We start from the raw sequence: 23349 nt of genomic DNA, 5'->3' as shown, positions 1-23349 counted from the left end.
TTGATAACTAAGCGTATGCAAAAATGCTTTGGTTAATATTTCAAATGCTCAAACACAAAAATTTACAGAGTGTACTGTGTTCTGATGGCCTTGTTGACTTACTAGAGGTCATTCTATAGCTTGAAGAAAAGGAAGACCTTTCTCTAGCTGAATTTATTTAAAGAAAGGCACCCTCAGTGTATTTGAAAGCATTTGCAGTTGGATGTGTCAACAGTTTCTGATGTTAAACTGTGTTTCCCTCCTAGTAATTCCCCTGAAGTGGCAGCTGTTTTAAATTTTATATTTATGACACTGAATTTTCATTTAAACCCCAATAAGAAGTATTTTAAAAGATTTTGTTCCAATCAAATGCTCAGAATTAGTTTAAGGACCATTAGTTTTTGTACCAAGATCAGTCATGCTTGAAAAAAAATGTTATAGTAGTTAAACCACATGGCAAGGAATAAGGAAAGTTCCTGTTATCTCATAAGAAACAGGGTTATTTCTCTTCCAAAGAAAAGCATACTTTGTTCTGCCTTTTTGCCTGGGTAGAAGGCCTCATGCTGACCCCTGCTCCTCAGGCTCAAAGTTCCCATGTCTGCTACTTCTGAGAGTATTTCCCAAAATAGATAGGTCTTGGGACGTGTACATCTTCATAGGTAGCTGATGTGTTACATTTTACAGACATTAGGACTTACCAAGAGTTACTGGTTGTTGAGTGACATTACTGATTGATGGTGTTCTTAGTGCTTTATAACCTTGTATGCTTTTGTGCACTTCGGGTGGTCATAGTCTTGTACATCTGCAGTTTCAGCCACAGAAATCTGGCTGCTATTGAGGGTAAAATGTGCCCTTGCATAAGATCAAATTCTCATCTTTTCTGAATGAGGGGGAAAAGGAAGGAAGAAAAAAGAGAACATCTAAAGTCCCCTGAATTTCCTTAAATCGATGACTTTGAATTTTCAGTAATTGCATTAGTCACTAAAAAGCTTTTTGCTGCCTCTTAATTTGGTAAAATTCAGAATGTGTTTCATATATGCAGCTGAGAAGCTGTTCTTTGCCAATGTTGCGATTTATTTAGGGGAGCAAAAGATCTAAAAGTAAATGAGTGGCAAGACTGGAATCTGAAAAGCTTAAGGAATACATGCTATAACAGAGGAGGTATGCTGAAATATGGGTTTTGACTGTGTCAGAGAGAATAGAAATGGACAAGAGATATCTGGTATATCAGACAGACACATTCTTAACGAGTAGAATCCAGAAAAATCTCTTTATTAGTGTTGTCCTTTCCTAGCCTGAAACAGATTTGAATTTTCTGAATCTTGTCATTCCTTTTCTGTCAGCAAATGTTTGTTGAAACTCATTAGAAAAATGTTCCATACCTTTCTGATTGTCCAGTTATATACAGGAGGATGCCTTGTACCGATGGCTTATTAATGATTATTTGAAAGGATTTTATTGTTCTGATGACTTAGGAGAGCACCAAAGGGATTATTAATGTGGATTTTTTTCTATTTCGCTTAAAAAGTAACGTTATTCTCTAAGCTTTTAATTTTATTAAAGCTGCAAAATTCAGCATTAAAACATTGAAAAATGATGTAATGAAGGTTGCTTCTTCATTTCATATGCCCGTATTCATTTTTTCAATTGCATATGATTTTCCCCAAGACTGTAGCCTGATTTATTGCATTGAGTGAGCAATGTTCATTCTTAATGACTGGCTATTAAATATTTGCTTTATTCATTGAATAGCCTGAGGTTTATTTTCTGCATGCTGTTTTCTGAAGACAGAAGACTTAACTTCTGAAAGAAAACATCCAGGTATCCAAATAGAACCAAAAAAAATGTGCTCACAAATCACTGAGGTAATACTGTCATTATTTTCCTGTAGCTGTACAGGCAAAAGTCAAAAGCATATACATGCTTCTGTGAGCTCACTTTGAAATGCTTAATACTCCATCTCCAGGAGCATTTACTTGACTATATCTGGTATTATATAAAACTTTCTTAGCTGACTTTAGTTGCTGCTTAAATACTGATGCTTCTTCAGGGTCTTTACAGCAAATGAGGAACACAGTCCTACCTGTTGCACCCTTCAACCCTACTCCTCAGTGCAAGTTTTGCTCAAGTTTTGCTTGCTATTGCTCAGGGTTCTGACAGTCAGGTAGTACCTGCTCTTCCATGTCAACGTTTACTGTCTTCATCAGATGGCTTTTTTCCTTGGGATGACTGAAGGACAGGTTGTATTTACTGCCTAACGAGGTCTTGTTGTCAGAAGGTGTGTGCCCAGTGCACTCGATGAGGCTGCAGTCTTACAGAAATGATAAATAATTGGTTATATCGCTAAAATCTGCAGCATACAGTGCTATCAAATTGAGATTGTGTGGCCAAGCTTAATTACAGTATTTTCAGCTCCTGAGTGCTTGTCTTTGAATATCTTCATTGTATTTTTACGTTTTACTTGTGTTTAATATACATTCAGGGAAATAACCTAAAAAGTGGTCTGGCATGATGTGTATGAACTTTCCTGAATTGCACCTTAGATTTAGGCCTGTTGTGGCATGTTCCCTCTCCCAGCTGGTTGAGAAGGGTCCGAGTGATAGAAGAGCTGTCATCTGCTTGCTGAAAATGGGCAGCTGTTGCTCAGGTAGCGATTGTGCAGACGCATGCAATCCTTCTCAGCCCTGCGTAAAGATATGTTTGAGATCCAGGGAAAAATTGCCTTAGCTCTATGCCTAAAATATTGTTAGAATAGGATAAGATGCCATTTCTTGGTTTGTTGACAGGAGATAAGCACTTGATGTTTCCTGTAGGAGGAAGTAATGACTAACCTGAACAAGTGTACTTGTCTGTAACAGAGCCAAGCTGGCACAGTTTGCCTTGTGGGAGAAGGTGGATGCTCTGTGGCATCAAGATACTGTGAATTACTCTACGATGAGGGCTGTGTGACACAGTGCCATGTTAAATCTGTTGTTGTTTTCAGCTTAATTGTTTTTGGAGTCAGTGTTGCTTATTATTTGGGTCAAGAAATAGACAATTCTGCAGCAGTACCCTTTTAGAAAATGCCTCAAATATATACTTACAGAGAAATTATTGTATACCAAGACCTTGGTTTAAATTAAGGTACAAAACCATATTTTTGAGTTCTAGTTTGTATTATTTTTTTAAAGGTGCTTTCGATGTGTCTGAAACTGTTCTACATTTAAATTGATTTATGATTTAATAATCATACAATCATTGTGTGTTTGTTACTTTATTCTGTAATTGAATCCATGTGGTTTAATTCACACTCTTTATGCAGAAGAAAATTTTTTTAATCCCATTTCATTCTATTTGTCATGGTTATACTTTGTCTTGTGTGTAATAAATTTCTATAAAATTTACTCATAGAGTGATTGTGTTGTGGGTTTTTTTGTTGTTTTTGTTTTTTCCCCTGGCCACCATCTTCTCTTGGCTCAAAGACAAAATTCCCTTCCATAAAGCAATGAGATGATTGTGTTTGCTCCCATCTACTTCCCCTGTCTCCAGGGAATCATGCAATCTTAATTATATTGTGTCAAAAAATGGTGAAATAGAGCTATTTCATCTTTGTACAGGAGAAATTGTGGACTTTCCCTAGGAGAGAATTTCCTAGTTGTTAAAAACTTAAAGGATGATATTTTGGGAGCTCAAATTTTTGAATCTAGGCAAAAAGATTTAATGTGGCACTTTTATCAGGCTAATATCTAGCTGCAGAAACAAAAATTTATTTCTCAAGTTGGTTCATTGTGGTAGTTCCTGTATGACACAGAGACTCTGAACTTACTGGATAATGCTGTTACTCACAGGGATATCAGATTGGGAAGCATTTACTGATTTGTCATATTTCCTCTTCAGGCTGCCTGTTGTGGAGAGTGATGAACTTGAATATGATGAAAAATGCAGACAAACAGAGGCACAAGAGCTAGATGTAGCTGGAAATTATCAGCTTGTCTCTAAACCAGGTAAAAAAAATAAATAAATTGGTTGCTCTTATGAGCTACTTTTCTTCCCCATAATCTTTCCTCCTATCTCCTCCCCTAAACAAGACCATAAAACCTTACTATGTATTTCTTGTTTGTTTAATGCTGTATGTGCATTTGTTGGGTTTTTTTTGTCTGTAAGGCATGGTATTAAGAAGTGAACTCTTTGTATTCTGGAAACCACAATGTATAATGCTGTTGCATAGATATATATGTGCAGACATCTGGTTTATTACACTGATAAATGTAGATTCATGATTGCAGTATATCCGCAATCATAAGATACCACTCACTGGATTCATGTCTTTCCGTATTCTGTTCTCGCATTCTCTGTTATTTCTATGCATACTTGATAGTTGCTCTGAACTGCCTTTAGAGAGAAATTCGATTGCACTTCTTTCCTAGGAGCTCTGGTAAAAGAAGTATGAGGCTGACTCACTTGTCAGGACAATTCAGCCTCAAACTCTTACTGTCCCTCTTAGTTTCCAAATTCATTACTGTAGCTGATTTCCCAAGAAAAGGACGTTTATGATTTTTGTCTGTTCTGTGTGTCATTCTTTGTCATACTTTTTGTATCCCCTTGCTGATCTACCAAAATTTGACTAATTGAGTAATTTTCTAGAAATTACGGTCCCTCAATGCTTCTGCAAATTATATGACCTCTGAAACTTGTTTGGTGTGACATCAGCTGAGCCAGGCAGTAGGTGCGGTTGGCCTGCCCAGCATGGCAGTGCAGTTGACCATCTGACCTAACCACGGAATACTGTCTCTCATTCACTTGACATTACATGAAATTTGAGGCAGAGAAGGAGGTATTGAAAAGTGAAAATGGGCCAATGAAGGGACTGGAAGAAGCTTTGAATGTTTGGCAGTGTGGTGTTTCTCTAGTTTTTCATTGTTGGCTAGGGTGTATTTTCCGCTCGGTGTGATTACAGGTAAGACAGTGATGGCTCGTGTCACTTCATACAAGATGGTCTGTGCCACTGCTTGCACTGCGCGAATTAGGGCACATTTAGAGTTTGAGGCTCTCAACCTGACCATAGGATTGAGTACAATGCTAGGCTTGACATAGCCAGGAGGGAGGGGAGGCTCAGGTTTAGGTCGGTAAAGGAGAAGGGGAGTGGAAGGCGCATTCAGATTGTACTTGCTAGGAAAAGGGCTGGTGTGGGGGTTACAATGAAGTGGAAGGAGGAGGTCGTGGATGGGCAAATGGGCTCTTTAATGAGTAGTTTTACTCTGTTTGCAAGGAGCTGTAATAGTCCAAATGGGCCTACAATGTTTGGACCTTTGGGGGCTTTTATATAGCTTAGCACTTTTTTTTTCAGCTAGTGTCAGGAATGCTACAGCAACTGTCATTGGGATGGTGTAGGATGGAGGCGTGATGAGATAGGTTGGAGTGGAGAAGTGAGTCATTGGGTGCATGAGAAGCTGGGGAGAGGATTTAAACCTCTGGGTAAAGGGCTTTTAAGCCTTTTGCATTTGCTGGGCTCTGCCATGCTAGCTGTCATTTTCTAGGATGGGTGGGTGTGGGTGGCCTTTCAGTAATTTAATTGTGTTCGTTACAAGTCCACAAACCATTGTTCCGTACCTGTTTCTTTAAAAGTGTAATACTATTGATTAATTCAAGGAAATACCATAGAACCTTTAATGTTCTTCAGCTATTAAATCAGATTCTACCTAAGGTAGAATCTAGCCACTTAAGGTAGCAGAACTGACTGCTTGCTTAATTTTCAATGGAACTGAATCTAGTCACATTCCTTCTGTAAAGAAATAGGATTACAACTTTTTACTGACAGGGAGTACATTTAGGTTAGATATTAGTAATTATTTTCTATAAAGGTGGTGAGACACTGGAATAGGATGTCCAGAGAATTTTTGGATGCCCCCTACCTGGAAGTGTTTAAGGCCAGGTTGGATGGGGCTTTGAGAAACCTGGTCTAGTGGAAAGTGTCCCTGCCTGTGGCAAGGGGGTTGGAACTATATGGTCGTTAAGGTCCTTTCCAACCCAGACCGTTCTATGATTCTAATTCTGGATAATCATCTTGGTGCATAATTTTATAAATACCTGTTTTTTCTTTGTCTACCCTAAAATGTGTGTCCTTGAAATTTATGCTTTCTAATATTTGTCCTTGCATCCCAGTTGTAACTCCTTCAACAGCATCTAATTAGCAAATAACATTAAAAAACTCTAAAATATCAGCATATGCATACTCTCTTTTTAAGAATCTATTAGATGTTTTCCTCTGTCCCTTCCCCTTCCCCCCCGCTCTTTGTTTGTGTCATGGTCTGAAGTCTAAGCTGCTTCAGGAGCTGTTCTGTGCAATGTTGATGCCTGTCTCCTCTGGTCACACATGCTCCCAGCTGTGTGCGATCCAGTGGCAGACTCTGAGCAGACTGGATAATGACAGGACTGGAAGATTCCTACAGCAGTCTGAGACTAAGCTGCGAATCCCACCTAGATGCAGAATAACACAAAAACTTCAGAAAATCCTGGCTCTTGCTGCTATCAACTTTGATTTACAGACAGATTCTAGAATATTGTGTTAGGATAATATAAAGAAATTTGGTGAATGAGCGTGAGATTTGTCATGTTAATTTTATGGATTAAACGTGTATGTTGTTAATGATATTGCTGCTCTCAACTAGTAATGTGTTCATCATGCAAATTTTGAGAGCTCTGAGACCCGATCTGAAAGTGCATGTTCTATTCAAGAACATGAAAATGGTCATAAATAACCATGGATTTATCTGGACCAGGCCCTAGCACTCTTAACTGTATTGAGTAGAACTGTAGTCAAGAAATAAGCTGCACAATATGGAGATGAGAAGCTGATTTGCCCTGAAGGTTTCAGGGTTGGTATTCCTTCTGTTAATTCTTTCTTTCTGTGCTGTTCTAACTCTAGAGGATACCTTCTATGTAAATGGATGACCTATTTTAAATCTTGCAGTTACTGAAACTGCTGTGGTGTTTGCTTGTGCTTTGGTATTTTATTAAGTTCTCTTGAGTTTAAATTCTTTGCTTTCCAATTTCTTTGGAAGACCATATGCTTTTATACCAAGAGGACAAGTAGAAATGCCTCATCTGCTTCTCTGTCAGGAAAATAGATGTCAGGGAACTGCATTTAGAGTTTAAAACGGTAGAAATGATACTGCTGTCAAAAGGAATTTGAAGTGATTAAATAAAACAGAAGAAAATACTACTTTGAAACTGTTAGCCAAAACAAAGAGAACATTAGCAATTCTTCCCTGGCCCATTGCGCAAGTTTCACAAGTGGTACTGCCTGTTCAGAGTGAGACTTGAGCGTCTTTGATTCCGTGAGGTCGCATGATGTTGTGCAGAGGGAAACATTGAAGAGCTACGTGTATGGGACATTTGACTACTTTAAGCATTCTATGGGAAACAAATTCTCTCTTTTTTTTTTTTACTTTATTTTTTACTTCTCTCAAATTGGGCATTTTAGTTAATAAAATATTTATTTTTCTTTTTAAATGATGTCTGTATAATTATTTTCATGCAGCTTTGTGGATGGAAACTATTTTTGTTCTTCTACTTTAATTATTTTCATCATTAAATGGATCTCTTCTGAGGATCTTGTAGGTCCCCAGTGAAATAATTACTTACAGAGAAGAGGCAATTTAGACATTGGTTCTGATTAGGTTTCTGACATGTGAAAACCAGAAATTATAGAGTTCCCTTAAGTGTTTTGGATTCAGAAAAGACACATGCAAGGAAAAGTATTCATAGCACAGATCATCATAATACAGATATTAAGATCTAGCTATACAATCTCTTCTCCCAGAACTGGTGAATACAAAAATCTGTTCTTGTGTCAAAGAGTCTCTTCAAATTTAATTAATGAAACCATGAGGAATACATCTACTCCATGGGCTACAATAACTGAGATACTGGAAAATTGCTTTTTTCGTCATGGCAATCAACTTATCTCTACAAAACGTTAATTATAATTGAAAAGGAAGCAAGAATCTTTCTTGTAACTGAGATTTTATTTTCTTTTTTGCACTGATTCTGAACACAGAAATTAATACAATTATTTCTTCTGAATTGGCAGTAATGCTTTTTAGACACAGAAATATTTTGCTTGTGATCAAACAGCATGGTGGGCAGCTGCATGCTTCCTCATTTACAGTTTTCAGTTGGGAAATGTCCTGTGTTGTCTAAATGTCAGAATCCAAGGTGCATGTTTTACCATGATGTCTTACAAAGTTGAGTTTGTAGTCTGAGTCTTAATAATGTTTGCCAGAAAGTATAAGCAATTGAAAAGGTGAAACGTTTTGCCCTTCTTGCTGGTAAGCCTGTCGTGTAGCTCCTTGTAGATACCTCTTGTAGATGGCTCTATATGTGCAAAAGTGATGTGTTTTTCTAAGGACCAGTTCTCATTTGGGGATTTATTACATAAATAGATGTAAAAAAATTAAAAAGAAATAAAAAAGAAAACTAAACCCAAATAACAACAGCTGAAGGTAATTGCACTGTGTGGTATAGAGTCCACAGTTGAATGATAATTTAAATGCGTAGAATAACCTTAAGAGCTTTCATAGGGGTGTATACCGAAGTATTTTTTTTCTGCAGCAAGTCTTCATTGTTCAGAACATGAACTTTCATTTTTAAAAAAAAAGTGAAATCTTAAGGTCTTCTAAGATGATTACCCAAGTTTCCAATCCCAAGTTTTGGTTTTTTCACTTACGATCATACTGGACTTCAGAAAAAGTTTGTTAGTGGACCTTTTCACAGCTGCTTGGTTCACGTCGGTATTTGTCTAAAGTTGCCATCTGAAGTTCTTCATTCTGAAGCCCAAGGCTGTACTCTCTGCTCTAGACAGAAGTCTCATAGTTGTCATAGTATTGGTTCCCCAGGCAGACTCCATCATAGTTCTTTCTATTTAAGCACAGAGTATGTCTTGAAGAGGAAAAAAAACCCCAAACTGTGCAACTTTTAGTACTTGCAGCATCTGCTAAATGGTGATATGTTTGCTAGTTCTCAGACTCTGCATATTGATGGTGGCTGACATTGGATGACCATGTACTTTGGGTATAAATTTTTTCCAAACTTATGTTTAGGAGAAGATACTGCTGTCATAGAACTGACACATAAAAAGCTATATATATATATGATACATATATATATATATAGATATGATATATATATATAGATATAGATATCTATATATGTATCTATATATGTATTTATATTATATATGAATAAAAAAGTTATATTTAATCAATGAAAAAGATCTGTGAAATTGCTCTGATTATTTAGCAGGTGTGTGAATACAGGTGGTTATTTATTTGTTCCTAGTTTTTTTCTTTATATTTTTTAAATAAAATTCTTCATTGAATTATTAGGTTAATGACTTCCTAGATTTTTACCGAGTTAGAGAAACTTTTGTGAACCCTATGTTTTTTTTGTCCCTTTTCGTAAGCCCACCTTCAGAATTGCTGCAATCTTCTGTTGTATACTTTTAAGACTTTTTTCAAAATTGTGGTTGCTGCATGGAAAACCTGATAGAGGTGGGAGCCTATGTTACTTTAGCAGGAATATGCTGACAGTGGGATCCTTTCCCTAGCAGGCTGAGATTTCTTCCAGCATTGGTCAAGTCATGCAGAGCTACTGAGATCTCGGTAGTGACATGTTTGTGCCAGAGGGAAGCCAGTCAGCATTTGTACAGTGTTGCTGTGACAGAACACTATATAGGAATGTTCCTGGGGAATATATTTAGAAACTTGACCAAAAGTATTTTAAAGAGAGCAGTTAATATTTTGAAGGGATGCTGCTATTCAGTTCTGTTTTGTACGTGTTTAACAGCGCTCAGTAAATCCCTGTGCGATGATGGCTTAAAACTGTTGAATTGAGGTAAAGAACCTTTTCTTTTGGAGAGTGTGGCTTCAGGACAACTCTGATTTTTAGTGCTTTATTAAATTGTCTTAATTGCCCATGTTTTGTGGATTTGTTTTAATATGGGAATAACTCATTTGGTATTTCTTGATACTTGAAGTTAATTTGGGGGGTTGAGACACATTCAGATATGGTACAGAGACAAAAGGAGGTGCTTTGCCTGCTTCTGCTTCACTGCTGTGTGAGGTTGTTAGTAACCTTTCCAAAGAAAGGAAGCGATAGCTGTGCAGTCTGGTATTTAGGCTATAGCCTTTATTTTGTGGTAAATATTGCTTTTGTAAAAAGAACACTCTGCTGTGTATTTTCCAGAGAAATAACGTGACATTAAAAAAAAAGTGAAGTCTTTGGTTTTTATTACCTGTGCACAAATAAGAAGATTTCACCACAGAACACGGCAAAACCCATTTGAAATTTCCACTTTTGATTTCAGTATAGTGTTTGGGATTTTTTTTTAGCCAAATTATTTAATTGTAACTTGCAAAACCAAAGTCTAGTCCTGGTTTTACCTACACCTGCCTCCACACATGTTCAGTAGCTGCTTTGTTTTTTGTGGTCACACTGACAGCAGGCTGCTGAGCAGAAACTCGTCGTAGCCCTGTAAAATTTTTTTCCTGTGTTACCCAGTGCTAATGATGCCTATCTTCTGCCAAGAGACTGCAGAATGTAGTATCACCTTGAAAGGTCGTCATACTTATCAGACTTGTTTTAATTGACAAGCGGTAGTAATACAGTAGTCTTCCTGTCAAATGACACATTATTTTCTACTCTAGATCCGATAGGCTTTAAGGGAAACAGCACATGGATACATGAGGCACGTTTTTTTCAGTATTTTCGAAAAAGATTTGGCAGTTGTAACACAAACTGTGCAAAAATACTATTTTTTAGTTAAAAGCATATACCATTACAGAATTCTGTACATACTTGACACTGACAGTGGCTTATACACAGAAGCAACATCTTTGAGCTTCTGCCAGTAAAACAGCAGTTGCATAAACACAGAAAATCTCTTCAATCTACTAGCATAAAGTATTAATTTTATTAAGGCCTATAAGTATGTGATTCCAATTTGATAGAAGTTAGATTTCCAAATAACTGTTATCATATTCTCCTGCTGGTCTTTCACTGTCTCTGTTGAAGTAACTTACTCTTGGGGTTTTTTATGCCTAGATACTTCATTGTCTCCGTGCGAATCAAGTGATTTGTCTTCTGTACCAGTAATTAACCATAAATGTGTGGATATGCCTATAGCCAAACACAGGGAAGAGGTAATTTCATTGTACTTTCTCTCATTATGCAGTAAGGATGAAAGTCATCTCTGTGTGGTCTTGGGTGGTTTTTTTTCTTCCAGAAGGAAACTTCTGTTCTGTTTTAATGTTGTATAACACCTTTGTTTGTTTGTTTGTTGGAAAAAACATTGTATAAAAATTCTTAGAGAAAGAAACATACACTTTCTGTTTACAGGTTTTTTGTGTAAAATACGTAAGCAAGTGGGTGCCCGTGTTCTTTTCTTCAGTCTTGTAATGGGTTTTAGGAGTCCAGTTATCTACAGAAGCCTAGGAGATGACAGAAGTTGTGGCACCGTGTTTTACAGAGATCTGATAATGTGGCCTGCAAGCTATTGATATCTCAAATCTGTTTTGAAATCTATTTTGAGTTGTTTTGTTGACTTATGAGTTTTCTTGAAAAATTGTTTCAGATAGTGTCTCTGATAGAGAGCAATTCAGTTGTGATTATACAAGGAGCAACTGGCAGTGGTAAGAGCACCCAGATTCCACTGTCTATTTTGGATCATTGCGTTCAGCACTCTATCTACTGCAACATTGCTGTTACCCAGCCTCGGAAAATTGGCGCCAGGAGCATTGCCGAGTGGATTAGCAACGAACGATCATGGACGCTAGGTGGATTTGTAGGATACCAGGTATAAGAAGATTTCAAATTGTGTTTAAAAATACATTTAAAAGTACTGTGTCTTCTTTTTTGATTACTTTTAAGCATATCTAGCATACTAAGAAACATTACAGAATCTGCTTTTAAAGTGGAATTGGAGGTTTCTAGCTGTCTGCTCTTAAACATTCATAATTAAATGTTTAAGCTTTTAAAGTCAATCAAGTATAAATGCTAGGGAGACTACAACAGAAATATTTAATAGTCTACTTTCTGATAATTGGACATGTCTGTGTTATTAATCACTGAATTCATTGCAGGAGAACTATATTCTGTCATTTTTTTCTTTAAACTCCTTAATTAGCATACTTGATTTTTTCACTTCGCTACATTTAGCTGTCAGCTTTGTCAAAACTTTCATGCATATACGGCGCGATTGTTTTGTTCATGTTCTGTCGTCTCTTCTTAACATGTGAAAAACTTGAACTAGTTTTTCCTGTTAAATCTACCTTGTTTTGTCTGCTTCAAACTCAGTTCTATCCCTCCGTTTATAAATTTGTTGCTCCTTTCATCTTTTGACAGGTAAACTGGTGCTTTAATTGGCTCTTTGTCAGTAACCACAATAAACTGTGGTGATTGTTTTTTCACTGGTAGTTTGACAGTAGCTGTCTCTGGAGTGGCTTCTCTGGGTCCTAAGACTGGTGGGTTCACACTGGGGTTGGTGGTGGGAGGATGTTCATGGACAGTTGTCTACTTCTGGAGTGCTTTGCTGAAAGGAGTACATGTCATTCTTTCTCTGTTGTTTCTTCTTTTCTTTCTTCTGCTTGGAGTCTTACATATATATGTTTGCTAAGGTGAATTTGTAGCTTTCTTTTTCTTGACTGGTCTATGTTAAACCAGTTTTGTCCAAGTCTGAGGGATTTTTACCTTTAACTGACCATTACAGAGTTGTATATAGCATGGGGTCTACACTGTCCAATTTCTGTCTCATCTGTTATCCCGTGTCTGCTTTCTTCTGTGTCACATCCCATGTCTCTACTTCCCAATGTCTCTGCTCTTGTACAAGGCCCCTATATCTCTACACTAAATTAGTGTCACTACTAGACCAACTAAGGCAAAGGTGAAGGCAGATCAAGAAAAGCTCAAAGGGAGCAGGCCTGACATGCCTTAGTACTGAGGCCTTGCAAACTCGGCACAAAGTTTATGGCCTGTTACTAGTGATAGCAATATCATTACAGGGCTATGCAGATGCATCAACTTGATTATCCCATCAAAACGGTTTTTATTATCATCCCTACTGAATGCTGTTCTTTGTCCAACTATAAAATCTTAGCAGTTTCTGTTTATATATCTGCAACAACTACTGTAGTAGGATTTTTTTTTTGGTACGCAACAGTATAAATTTTCTACAGGTAGATTGCAAGACAGGGTAAAAATAATCTTCCTCTTTATGCTTAATCGCTATGTTTTAGTTCAGAAAAGTGGACACTTCAGAATTACATGAAAATCATGATCTGACATTATCTCGGATTTTGACTAAGCCAATATTAATAACCTCCAGTTATTTTATAGAATTACTGTGGGTTATGTATGTTGGCTTTGTACTGTTAAATTTCTACATAGTCTTTCATTGAATTAATTTGTCATAAAATTGGTAAATTGATTTGTTAGGCTATATGTTTTAAAGACATCAAGTGGTGGTGTGCTTCCAAGCTGTCTTCAGGACAGTGTATGTGGAGGTGCTGTGCTTGTATTCCAAGCACTTGTGTGAGCTGAGCAGAAATGGATGTCGAACAGTTGTGTGGACTCGTCAGCTTTTACTGTTGTAAAAGCTGAAAGTGAAAAGATCGGTCATGACTCTGCCTGCCTGCTTGAATAGGTAGCACCTGAGAACTGAAATTATGGAAGAATTTTAGAAACCAAAAATCAGCTATTTAACAGTGTTGTAGAACTTCTCTCTCTGGACTAAATTGTCTGGTCTTGGTGGTATCTTATACCTCTTTCCTTTTCTCTAGTCCAGTGAGCAAACCATGTTTTGGCAAAATCTTTTTCTTGCCCTGTGTATTAGTAGAATGATTTACATATGTACCTTTTAAAAGCCTTTGGAGAGCTCTTCTCAGGCTAGAGCCCCCAGCAAGTAATTTTCACTCTTCACTTGATAAACTTGAGGGTTTTAATTTTTTTTTTCTTTCTTTCTCCCAAAGAAAGTGTTTCCATTTAACTGGTTCTGGGCTTTAAGAACACATTTCTATGGAGGCTTTTACAAGTTTGAGTGAATAATTTTGATGGGTTTATGCTATATTTCATTTTGGAGTTCTAGATGCATATTCCTGTAAAGGCACTAAATATCTGTTCCTGTCTATATTATGTTTCTACATTGTCTTAGGTGAGTTTAGAGAACGTTTCTACAAAGGAGACAAGGTTGCTGTACATGACAACTGGAGTTCTTCTTCACAGAGTAGTGTGTGCCAAAAGCCTAGCTGAATTCACGCACATTTTTATTGATGAAGTAAGTTGGTGGAAATAAGTTTAAATTTCATATTAAGAAAACCTTGTCCTGTCTCTTACCATGCTAGAGAAAGAAAAATGCAGACATCTACTTGTAAAGGTGCTTTGTGTAAATTGTCTAAGCTAACACTTCTTGAAATCGTCTTTTCTAGATGATCCTTTGAGAAACAAAGTTCAGAATTGAGGGTGTGTGGGGAATTTTTTTGGAGTGCCTCAAAACATTTTCCGTAATCCACCACGTGGATTTTGCAGACGTGTCTGGCCAGGTCTGTTAGGATAGAGCTGGTTTTTATTCACTTGGCCAGAACTGCCCTTAGAAAGAGTCTATTTTCAAGGATGTCCTGAAAAATAAAATGGCGCTTGTCTTCTATTGGGATTTGCAGTTGACTTGTGTGGATACGTTGGCATTGCTGTCACTTCACTAAAAAGCTAAAGAAAACTTACTTGTAGGGTTTTTGTGTCATTTGTGGATGGTTTACATTTTTTTTGTTTTCTGTCATAAGCAGTATTTGACTTTTAACAGTCATCATAGATGTGAAATTGTGCTTTCACAAACAATGAATATAAATCACATATAAAATGTAGAAGCTAAAACTTGGGATGTAGTGACATAGAACAGGATTTATGGTACTTGGGGTTTTTTGGTGGGGTTTTGTGTTTTGTTGGAGAGACAGTACTGGGTATACCGTTACACTGTCAGGGTAGTAAGGAAAGTTGTTATAACTGCACTTGAACTGTTGCATTGAAAACCTAGAAAAGACTGAGCAAATAGTTACACTTTTGTATGAAGAAACTTTAGGGTTTCAAACAGACAAAAGAACAAAAAAAAACTCATGAAGTGCTATAGAATATTGCCAGTTGTCTTCATGGGAAAGATTTGAGTCTACTCAGACTTTTAAGCCAAACATAAGGAAATTCAACTTGGATGTAAGATGCGAAAGTTTAACAATAGAAAATGGATACGTAGAAAAGTGTTAGATTGTTTCTTTAGTTCTGCAGTGTGTTAATACAAATTGAGGTTTTCTCACCCCTTATACAGAAGAACATATTTATGCACAGATTTTTTTCATACCTTGTTTGTTTGGGTGCTGTAATTTGAACTTACAGAATCAGCTTGTGCCGCCTACTTGAGGAGCACCTAGCTTTCAAGACTATATGTACTTTTTGCTTCCCCAGCCTAAATTCTTGTCCCTCCTTGTTCTCATACAGCACTTTTTTTCCACACATTTCCCTCATAGATTGTGATCTTGACCCCAGTAGTAACCTTTTTAACAGATGTGTATTCTCCACTGCATTCTTAAAGGCAGATCCCAGCCCTCTTAGGGTACTGCAGGCATTTAGGAGCATACCTGAAGAAGCCTAGGTTTGGGAATCCTGACTTGTCACAGCAAGACCTTGCCATCAGCCTGAAAGCTGCCTCAGCCAAATCATTTTTGTAACGGGGCAGTACTGAGTATATCTTTATATTATTGTTAGAATATGCTAATTACCTTACAGTGAGTGACCTTTGAAGGTCAACAAGAAGCCACTGGAAGCAAGGGGCATCTATTCAGCTTGCTTAGCTTTTAGACAAGCCAGCCTAGTCCCCGCCTGGAGCATTTGTGATCTTACCAGTACAAATGACTTACTCAACTTCAGTATCACTTCAGCTGTTTTTGTCAGCTCTAGTAGGGCTGATGGCTAGAGCTCATGATCGGTGTTTTAGTCATTATTGTACAGCTTTCATGACTTACTAGTGACATAAGATTTTCATAAGGGGTGCTGTGGTCATCTGAACAGCTGTGTTGGGATTTTAAAATGTGATTAACACGCATAGTCTTAGAAGTTGTGTTTTCATCTATGAAAATATATTGTTCCAAGTTACAGAAGTGAAACATGGAATTGTGTAGCAAAGGAAGAGATTGTCAAAAAGAGCAGGATGAATTAATGAAATTCAAATTGTGAATCATGTCTTCTAGGTGCATGAGCGTACAGAAGAAATGGATTTCTTGCTCTTGGTGGTCCGTAAACTGTTGCGTATGAATTCACAGTCTGTAAAGGTAAGGTCAAAGTATATTCTGCCACTTTTTCTTGAGTCTATAAAGGATGTGTTTAAAAGGACTTACCATAAACGTGTCATTATTTTTTTACTAAAATATTATTTAGTTTGCCACTCTTCATAAGCAAGCAAGCTAAAGGGCATTTTTTTCCTGGCTGCTATAATGTGTTCTGAGAGACTTTTTTTCCTCATGTTAGAATGCATTAATTTCTAAAGTCTGCTTAAGGCTAAAAAAATGCATGTTTTGACTAAAATGATGTATTGGGTATTGAGGACACTGCTTATCTGTAGTTAAATATGGTAGCGTTAACTCCTGGAAATACTGAGCTTTTTTAAAATGTGACAATATATTTCAAAAAGTAGCAAAAGAAAGAAATGCTATATTGTAGTTTCTAGGCAGAACTGGTAGTAAAACGTAGCTGAGATTTTTTTTCTCTGCATTTTGGGAAATTATGCTTCGTACTGAAGAGAAGTTTGCAGAGATTTAGTCTTCATGGTCTAAAAGTAATGAACTCTTGAATTGTAAGAAAATAAATGTAAGTAACACAGTTGAGCTAACTTGATATATATCTGTGCACCTATTTAGGACTGCAGAAAATTTATGATATTGTACATGTCCCTTAAATGCTTCAGTTAATTGTTCAGTTAATGGGAACTGTTCTATTCAAAGCAGACAGAACTAGAGTCTGTTGACTCTTGTCGATATTGAAAGGGAATCTGGTCTGTACAATCCACTGCATCGATTGCAACTCAGACAACTTGATATTTAGATCTTCCAAGCATCCTCTCACTGAAAGCGCCCTTCCATTTGGCATAGGGCATGTCTCTGCACTTCACATCTTTTACTTTTTATCCCTCTTCTTGCCAGTAAGAAAACTCAATTGTCTTGAATTCAGAGACAGTAGTGTGAAGCTATTCAGCCTTTCTTAGAACTTGGCTCTGCCTACTGAGAATAATAAGTACTTTAATTATACTCAGTTTGTGAAAAGTTTGTCCTTGATGACGTTTATCTGGTTGGTGACAACAGCAGTAATCCCTACATATCCTGTCATCTTTTCTGTTACAATATTTTTTTTTTCCGAGGTTCCTAAAGGTTTTTTCTCTGTACTTCTGATTAAATCTCTCAGACTGGTCACTGGAAAACTTTATCTCCTTTATATCCTTCTCTACAGTTGTTTCTTCAGATGACAGTTTCATATTGTAGTAAGTCTGAGACAATCTTACATTTGTGTGTGGAACAGTGTGTCCCTTTGAATTTTTATTATTTTTTTTTTTATGGTGAGGAAAGGGGAACTCTTGATCTCAATCGCTGTGTTTCAGCAGAGCAGAAGAGGTAATTCAGTTTCAATCTATACCCTAAGCCCAGTGTTTCCTGGTTCATCCCTTTTCAGCCCCTTTTGAAAAACTGTAAAGGAAGGGAGCTTTGATCCTGTGGCAAATTAGTTTAGGAAATGCAAGGTTCTCCTCCTAGCCCCCATTGATTCTCCTTTTTAAGAGGGGGGGAAAAAAAAAAGTACGTTATTTACTGTGATCCTTCAAACACATTGTTAGGAACCTATGGTTTTTCCTCCCAGTTTGGAAGGACTCCATGCAGGTTACAGATTGTGAATGACAAAGATTGTCTAGAAGAAGAGATAACTTAATATTCCTTACCTGTACCTGAGCCTAAGATAATTGAGATTGGACTTTGTGTCAGTGGCCTTTAGTCATGATTACCTGTAGCCTATTTTCTTTACATCGGTGAGCCAATATTTATTGAGCTATGAGGCAGTTCGTGCTGTAGTGGGACAGGTTTTATATAATATTTGAAGAGTTATGTCATTTTAGATTTCTCCTCCTTTCAGGATCATGTTAAATGACTTTGTGATTTAGCTGGGCGTTGATGTCTCTATTTCATTCTATTTTTGAATTCGTGCAAGGTGTCGGGAAAGCAAAAGAGGACTGACTGTATGCCAGCTTAGAGTGGCTCAGGAGACCTGAAGATGAAGGAGGTGAACACGCCACAGTTCGTTATGAATCTTTGGCTTTTCATCCTCTTCATCCTCTTTCAAGTTGAAGCTGTCTAGTTTATTCCAGCTGGCTGCACAGAGCAATAGAAGCACATTCTGTATAGAGCAGTTAGAGGGTAAATAGCCATAGCCACTAAGTTCATTCTTCTTCTTTTCCCCAGTCTGCACATACCATGCTGCCTAACCAGGAAGAAAAGAACAAAACTGTAAATGCTGAGTTTCATAATGATTGAAAGAAAAGGTGTCACTGGGTTGCAAGTGAGATTTCTGCTTAGGTGAATACAGGTTGAGAATCTTGGCAGAGAGAGCAAATGAAGCAGGGTGTTTAGTGTGATCCTTGAGAGTTTTAAGTTGCGTAAATTAATTGAAACGGAGAGAAAACTTATTTGACATATTTCAAAATCATTATAATATATATTATATATTTTTTTATGCATACCATATGTTTTAAGGCTGGGTTATAATTACAGTTACTACCTTTATGGGGTAAGCCCATCTTTTGATCAAGGCATAGATATCTAAATCTTTAATAAAACTTAGCACATTCTTTTTTCTTTTGACAGCCATGTAGAGATCGTAAGCTTAAGAAGAATACTCTGTCTTTAGGTTGAACTACCACAGAAAAAAGTTTTGTCTGCCTTAGGCAGCCTCAACTGTTCCCTTGGAGGTGCTTACATTTCTCCACGTGCTACCTAGGGAATATTAAGCATTTAACTTTGATTACCTGGACTAACCAAGATTAAACCGTTTTTCCATAAAGACTAAGTAGAGATTCCAGTAGTATGACATCTTGTGTTAACATTAATGTTTAACATTTGCTCTGCAATTTTTTTTGGTAGGTAATACTGATGTCTGCTTCCATCAACTGTAAAGAATTTGCTGATTACTTTGCAGTTCCAGTTCATAATGGTCTCAGTCCAGCCTGTGTATTTAAGATAGAAGGAAAACCTTATGCAATTGAAGAATATTACCTTGATGATTTGAAGCACACAGTTCCTTTCAAGGTAGTGTAAATATAAATTTGTTTCTTTGGACATAGAAAGTTGGAATAGTCAGTTGAAAGCTGGGTAATAAAATTACAAATAACCAATTTTAAGTTATAGTTCTAGATAAGAATTAATATATGATGATACAACAGGAGTCTCCCTACTGGCAGCCTAGTTTTTCTTCCATCTAACAGAAATGCAGTGTACAGGGTTGGGAATTTTTAGTATGTTACCTTTTGTGGGAATTCACATCCAAGATGAACAATGGTAAAGTCTATGCAGAAAGTAACATAGGAAGATTTATAGGTCTCTTTGAATACAGCTGACAAACTCAGGGAATGTATCCTGGCTTGGCTCATGTTGCTGTTATGTATCAAAGGCAGAAAGAACTAGGAAATTGAGAGAGCTACTGGAAAAGAAGCATTTACGATTAGAAATTTGATGTTATCAAGTTGGCTTCTCTGTGAGCTGAGGCTCACGTGATTCCTATATTTTGCTTTTTTTCTCTATTTTTTTTATATAGTCCCAGAGCTGTTATGCAGTAGTTTTGAACATGTAGATGCAGGCCACCATGACAGATACATAGTTTTGAGTAATGAAAATATGTTTAAGATACTCACCAAATTCCTGGTGGCCACTTAACAGCAAGTATGGCTGCACTGGAGAACTGCTGCTCTAGTGCCTCGGGAGGGTAGTAATGGTTGAAGATTCATTTCAAACAGGTTGAAGCAAAGTAGAACAAATGCACTCAGGCTTTAATAGTGACAACCACTTTAAAATATCTGGGGAATGGGAGCAATTATTGCTCAATTTTGATAATTCAGAAAATTGTTTTAGTGTTTATACAATGAAGAAAATGGGATGTGCTTAAAAAGTAGCAGTATGTGAACATACTGTTATTTAGCTTTTATCTCTCGATACTGCAGAAGCTAAATTAGAGAAATAAACCCAGGTAGTTCATGGGAAACGCAGAAGCCAGTAATTGTTTATGCTGAACACAGAACAGACATTGGTTATGTCTCAAACCAAGCAGGCTAAAATAAAAGGCTGTCAACTGTTGAAATTCTAATGCAGCCACAAGAAAAAACTAAATGCATACAGTAGTTAACCTGTCAGTTTTTGCAGTTTGGAATGGCAGTTCAGATAAAAAAACATGTAGACAATTATGTAGTATGATTGTTTGCAAAAATTTTTTATGATGGATGAAAACAAAAAGATAACCAAGAATTTCAGTAAGGACTCTGCTTCAGTCAAGTTTCATTTGTCATAGCTGCACTTTGAGCCCAATGTCAGCTGCCACACCTTTCTCCTCAAAGATCATGAACAAAAGGAACTGCTTTCAGTGCTTATGCCTTTTTATATTTTTATTTTCTCTGTGTATGTGAGCATTTAGCTTTGAATTAAATTTTTTTTAGTTTTCATCTATTTTTTTGTGTTGTCTTGTCCTAGCTCTATAGCCTTTCTGTCTTTCAGTAGGAGGAGTGTGATTGTTCAGGAAGTTACTTGTACCTTAAGGCAACACTAGCAGCACGTAAGTGCTCTTGATTTGCTTTTTTTTTTTCCTTAAAAAATACGGATGAAAGAAAGAAGAGATTGAATTAGAAAGCACTGATATTTGGTCTTGCATCTTGTTTCTTATAGTGTTATGTGTGGAGATTTTCTCTGAATAGTAGTTTTATTTTAAAAATACTTAAGAACATGGAAAGTCTTAAGAGATTTATGTAACATCCTAATAAAAATGAAAGAATTTCTTTTTTTTAAAAAAAAACAACTGAGTTTAAGGCAATTAATGAGTTAATGCTGGCATATGAAAGCAAGGACACATCTTTCATCATGCTAAAATCAAAATCAGTTAGATAACTGACTAAGGCACAGTCTTCAGGTTTTACTTATTAATGTTTTATTTTTGCCTATAGAAGCCTGTGAAATTTACATAAAAGAATATAGAAGCTAAAACAAAAAATATCTTTGTTTTTTAGATAAACAGATTTTTTCCATGTTTCCTTTTGATTTTAAAATTAATAACTACAAAATCAGATTACATAAATCATAATTCATTCCTTAAAGCATCTGGATTGAAATCAGTTTACTCCTTTGTAACTGTCTCCTTTGCTGTGGAATATGAACCTTTATCTCTTCTCAAAAAATCTTAAAATAATTGGATGTGACTGTAGAGATGTAGAATTATTTTATAAATCCTGTGGAGCTCTTGGCTTTAACATATCGCTAATTTCTGTAAGTGATAATGTTTTAGAACTATGCTTGAAAATAAAAATTTTCTTCAAAGATAGAAATGCCAGGTCTTTTTGTTGTTTATTTGGGTTTTTTTTGTTTTTTTTTTCTTCAATATGCCTGTTTGCAGTGAACTCTTTGCTATGGCTAGATAGACATCTAGCTGAATCAAAGCTAAAGCTTTCCATTTGAATTGCTTTATTTGTAGGAAGGAATAAAAATAAGACGGTGGGAAGGGAGAAGGAAGAAACACTGCAGAGTAGCACTTAGCTTACCCTTACCTAGACTGGGTCGCTTAAAAGTACTACTGTTTAATTTTTGAATATAGGTTTAGAAAAGTAGTTGATTTTTCTTTTGGCCTTTGTAAACATATTGTTCTGAATATTTAACCTAATCATCGTTTTGTCATATCAGCACCCTGTAAGCCCCAAGAAATCAGTGTAACACAGGTTTTGATGAAGAATTCATGAAGGCTGTATCTATAGGCAAATGTTTAGCTGGTTGTGTAAATGCTTACCTATTGCTGTAGTTTTGGATGTATCAAGTGCAAATTAATCATAGAGTTCTGTGAGCAGATTTAAAAAATGTAAGCAGCTGGGAGTCTAGATGTTAGTCCTTAGCAGAGAGTCTGTGAAACCTCATGTCTCTACTTCTCACCTAAGGCAAAAAAGAGAGTGCTATTTTGGCTTGCAAATGTGAAAGCTCCTTTATATCCCTGGAACTGAAGTCAGAGTCCAGATGAAAGGTAGTGAACTGCTGTCAAAAGCTATTGCAGTTATGTTTTAGTATTTCAGTCCACTCTGACTGGGCTTTTGGATTTGCTGTTTGTCACATCGTTACCTTTTATTAGGAGTGATGTGGCAGCCTTGTCATGGTAAAGAATACTAAAGGTACAATCACTAACTAAATTGAAAAGACAAATTCGACAGTTACTTAAGCAGGGATAATCTAAACCCAAAAATCTTACATTTGAGCAGCCTGGAAAAGATAATACTCCTTAATTATCACATATATTGGGCAAAAAAAATACTGCTTCTCAAAACTGCTAGAATGTTGTCTGTCTGTGGCTTCTCATGGACTAATCAAACCTCATTAGAAAACATTGCTATAGAGGGTATAAAATGCAGTTAAGAAGCTCTGGAACTAAGAGTTGTACACCTGAAAAGCCTGCCTGACTAGTTGATTCAAAGGGGTCAGAAAGGTGAAAAGGATTCTTATAGATGGCCTTTTTTGATCCTCTAATCCATTCTCTACCAGAAGAAAGTTAGGTAGTTTTTCAGGTTTTTTTTCCAGGTTTTTCAGCCAGGAGTCTTTCTGCAGACACCAAAGCAACCTGGGGTTGATGTTGATGTAGTGTTACAGGTTGACTGTTTTGGTAAAGGTTGGAAAACCAAAGATTGAGGTTAAGGATCTAAATCAGTGTTGGCAAACTGATGCTGTCAGTCGTGGTTTTGTGCTTCTGTCATGAGGCCCTTGTGAAAGGGAAGCTGGTAGAAAAATAACAAATTGTATTTTAATATTTAATTTAGGTAGTTCAGTTTTCTGCGGTTTTAGCTCTCTGAAATATCTCTACGAGGTCAATTGTGTACAGCTGCAGGAAAGATTTTGGATCAGTTTAAAACTGTCTTCATTCTGAACCTTGATTTTGAATATGCAGGCCCAGTGCTGGAGCTGGGAAAGAAAGAAACAAAAGGACACGTCTTCTTCCTCTGCCTTTGCTCCCAGGAACACCTTAGGGGACTGTGGTGTTTCCACTAGACTGTGACACACTGTACTAAAGTGAGCAGTGATCAAAAGG

The 23349-nt window shown here is 36.7% G+C and overlaps 1 protein-coding gene across 1 annotated transcript in view; it reads left to right on the top strand.

Moving 5' to 3' along the window:
* Window positions 1-23349, top strand: part of TDRD9 (tudor domain containing 9) — a 67851-nt gene that overhangs the window by 7698 nt on the left and 36804 nt on the right. Inside the window, exons 3-8 of the mRNA XM_009875451.1 lie at window positions 3856-3962; window positions 11062-11159; window positions 11591-11812; window positions 14165-14287; window positions 16245-16325; window positions 19173-19337. Of these exons, the coding sequence (XP_009873753.1) occupies window positions 3856-3962; window positions 11062-11159; window positions 11591-11812; window positions 14165-14287; window positions 16245-16325; window positions 19173-19337 (796 nt within the window). The remainder of the gene's footprint in view (window positions 1-3855; window positions 3963-11061; window positions 11160-11590; window positions 11813-14164; window positions 14288-16244; window positions 16326-19172; window positions 19338-23349) is intronic.

Source organism: Apaloderma vittatum, unplaced genomic scaffold, assembly GCF_000703405.1.
Source record: "Apaloderma vittatum isolate BGI_N311 unplaced genomic scaffold, ASM70340v1 scaffold5428, whole genome shotgun sequence".
Taxonomy (NCBI): Eukaryota; Metazoa; Chordata; class Aves; order Trogoniformes; family Trogonidae; genus Apaloderma; species Apaloderma vittatum.
This window is presented reverse-complemented; position numbering and strand designations above follow the sequence as displayed.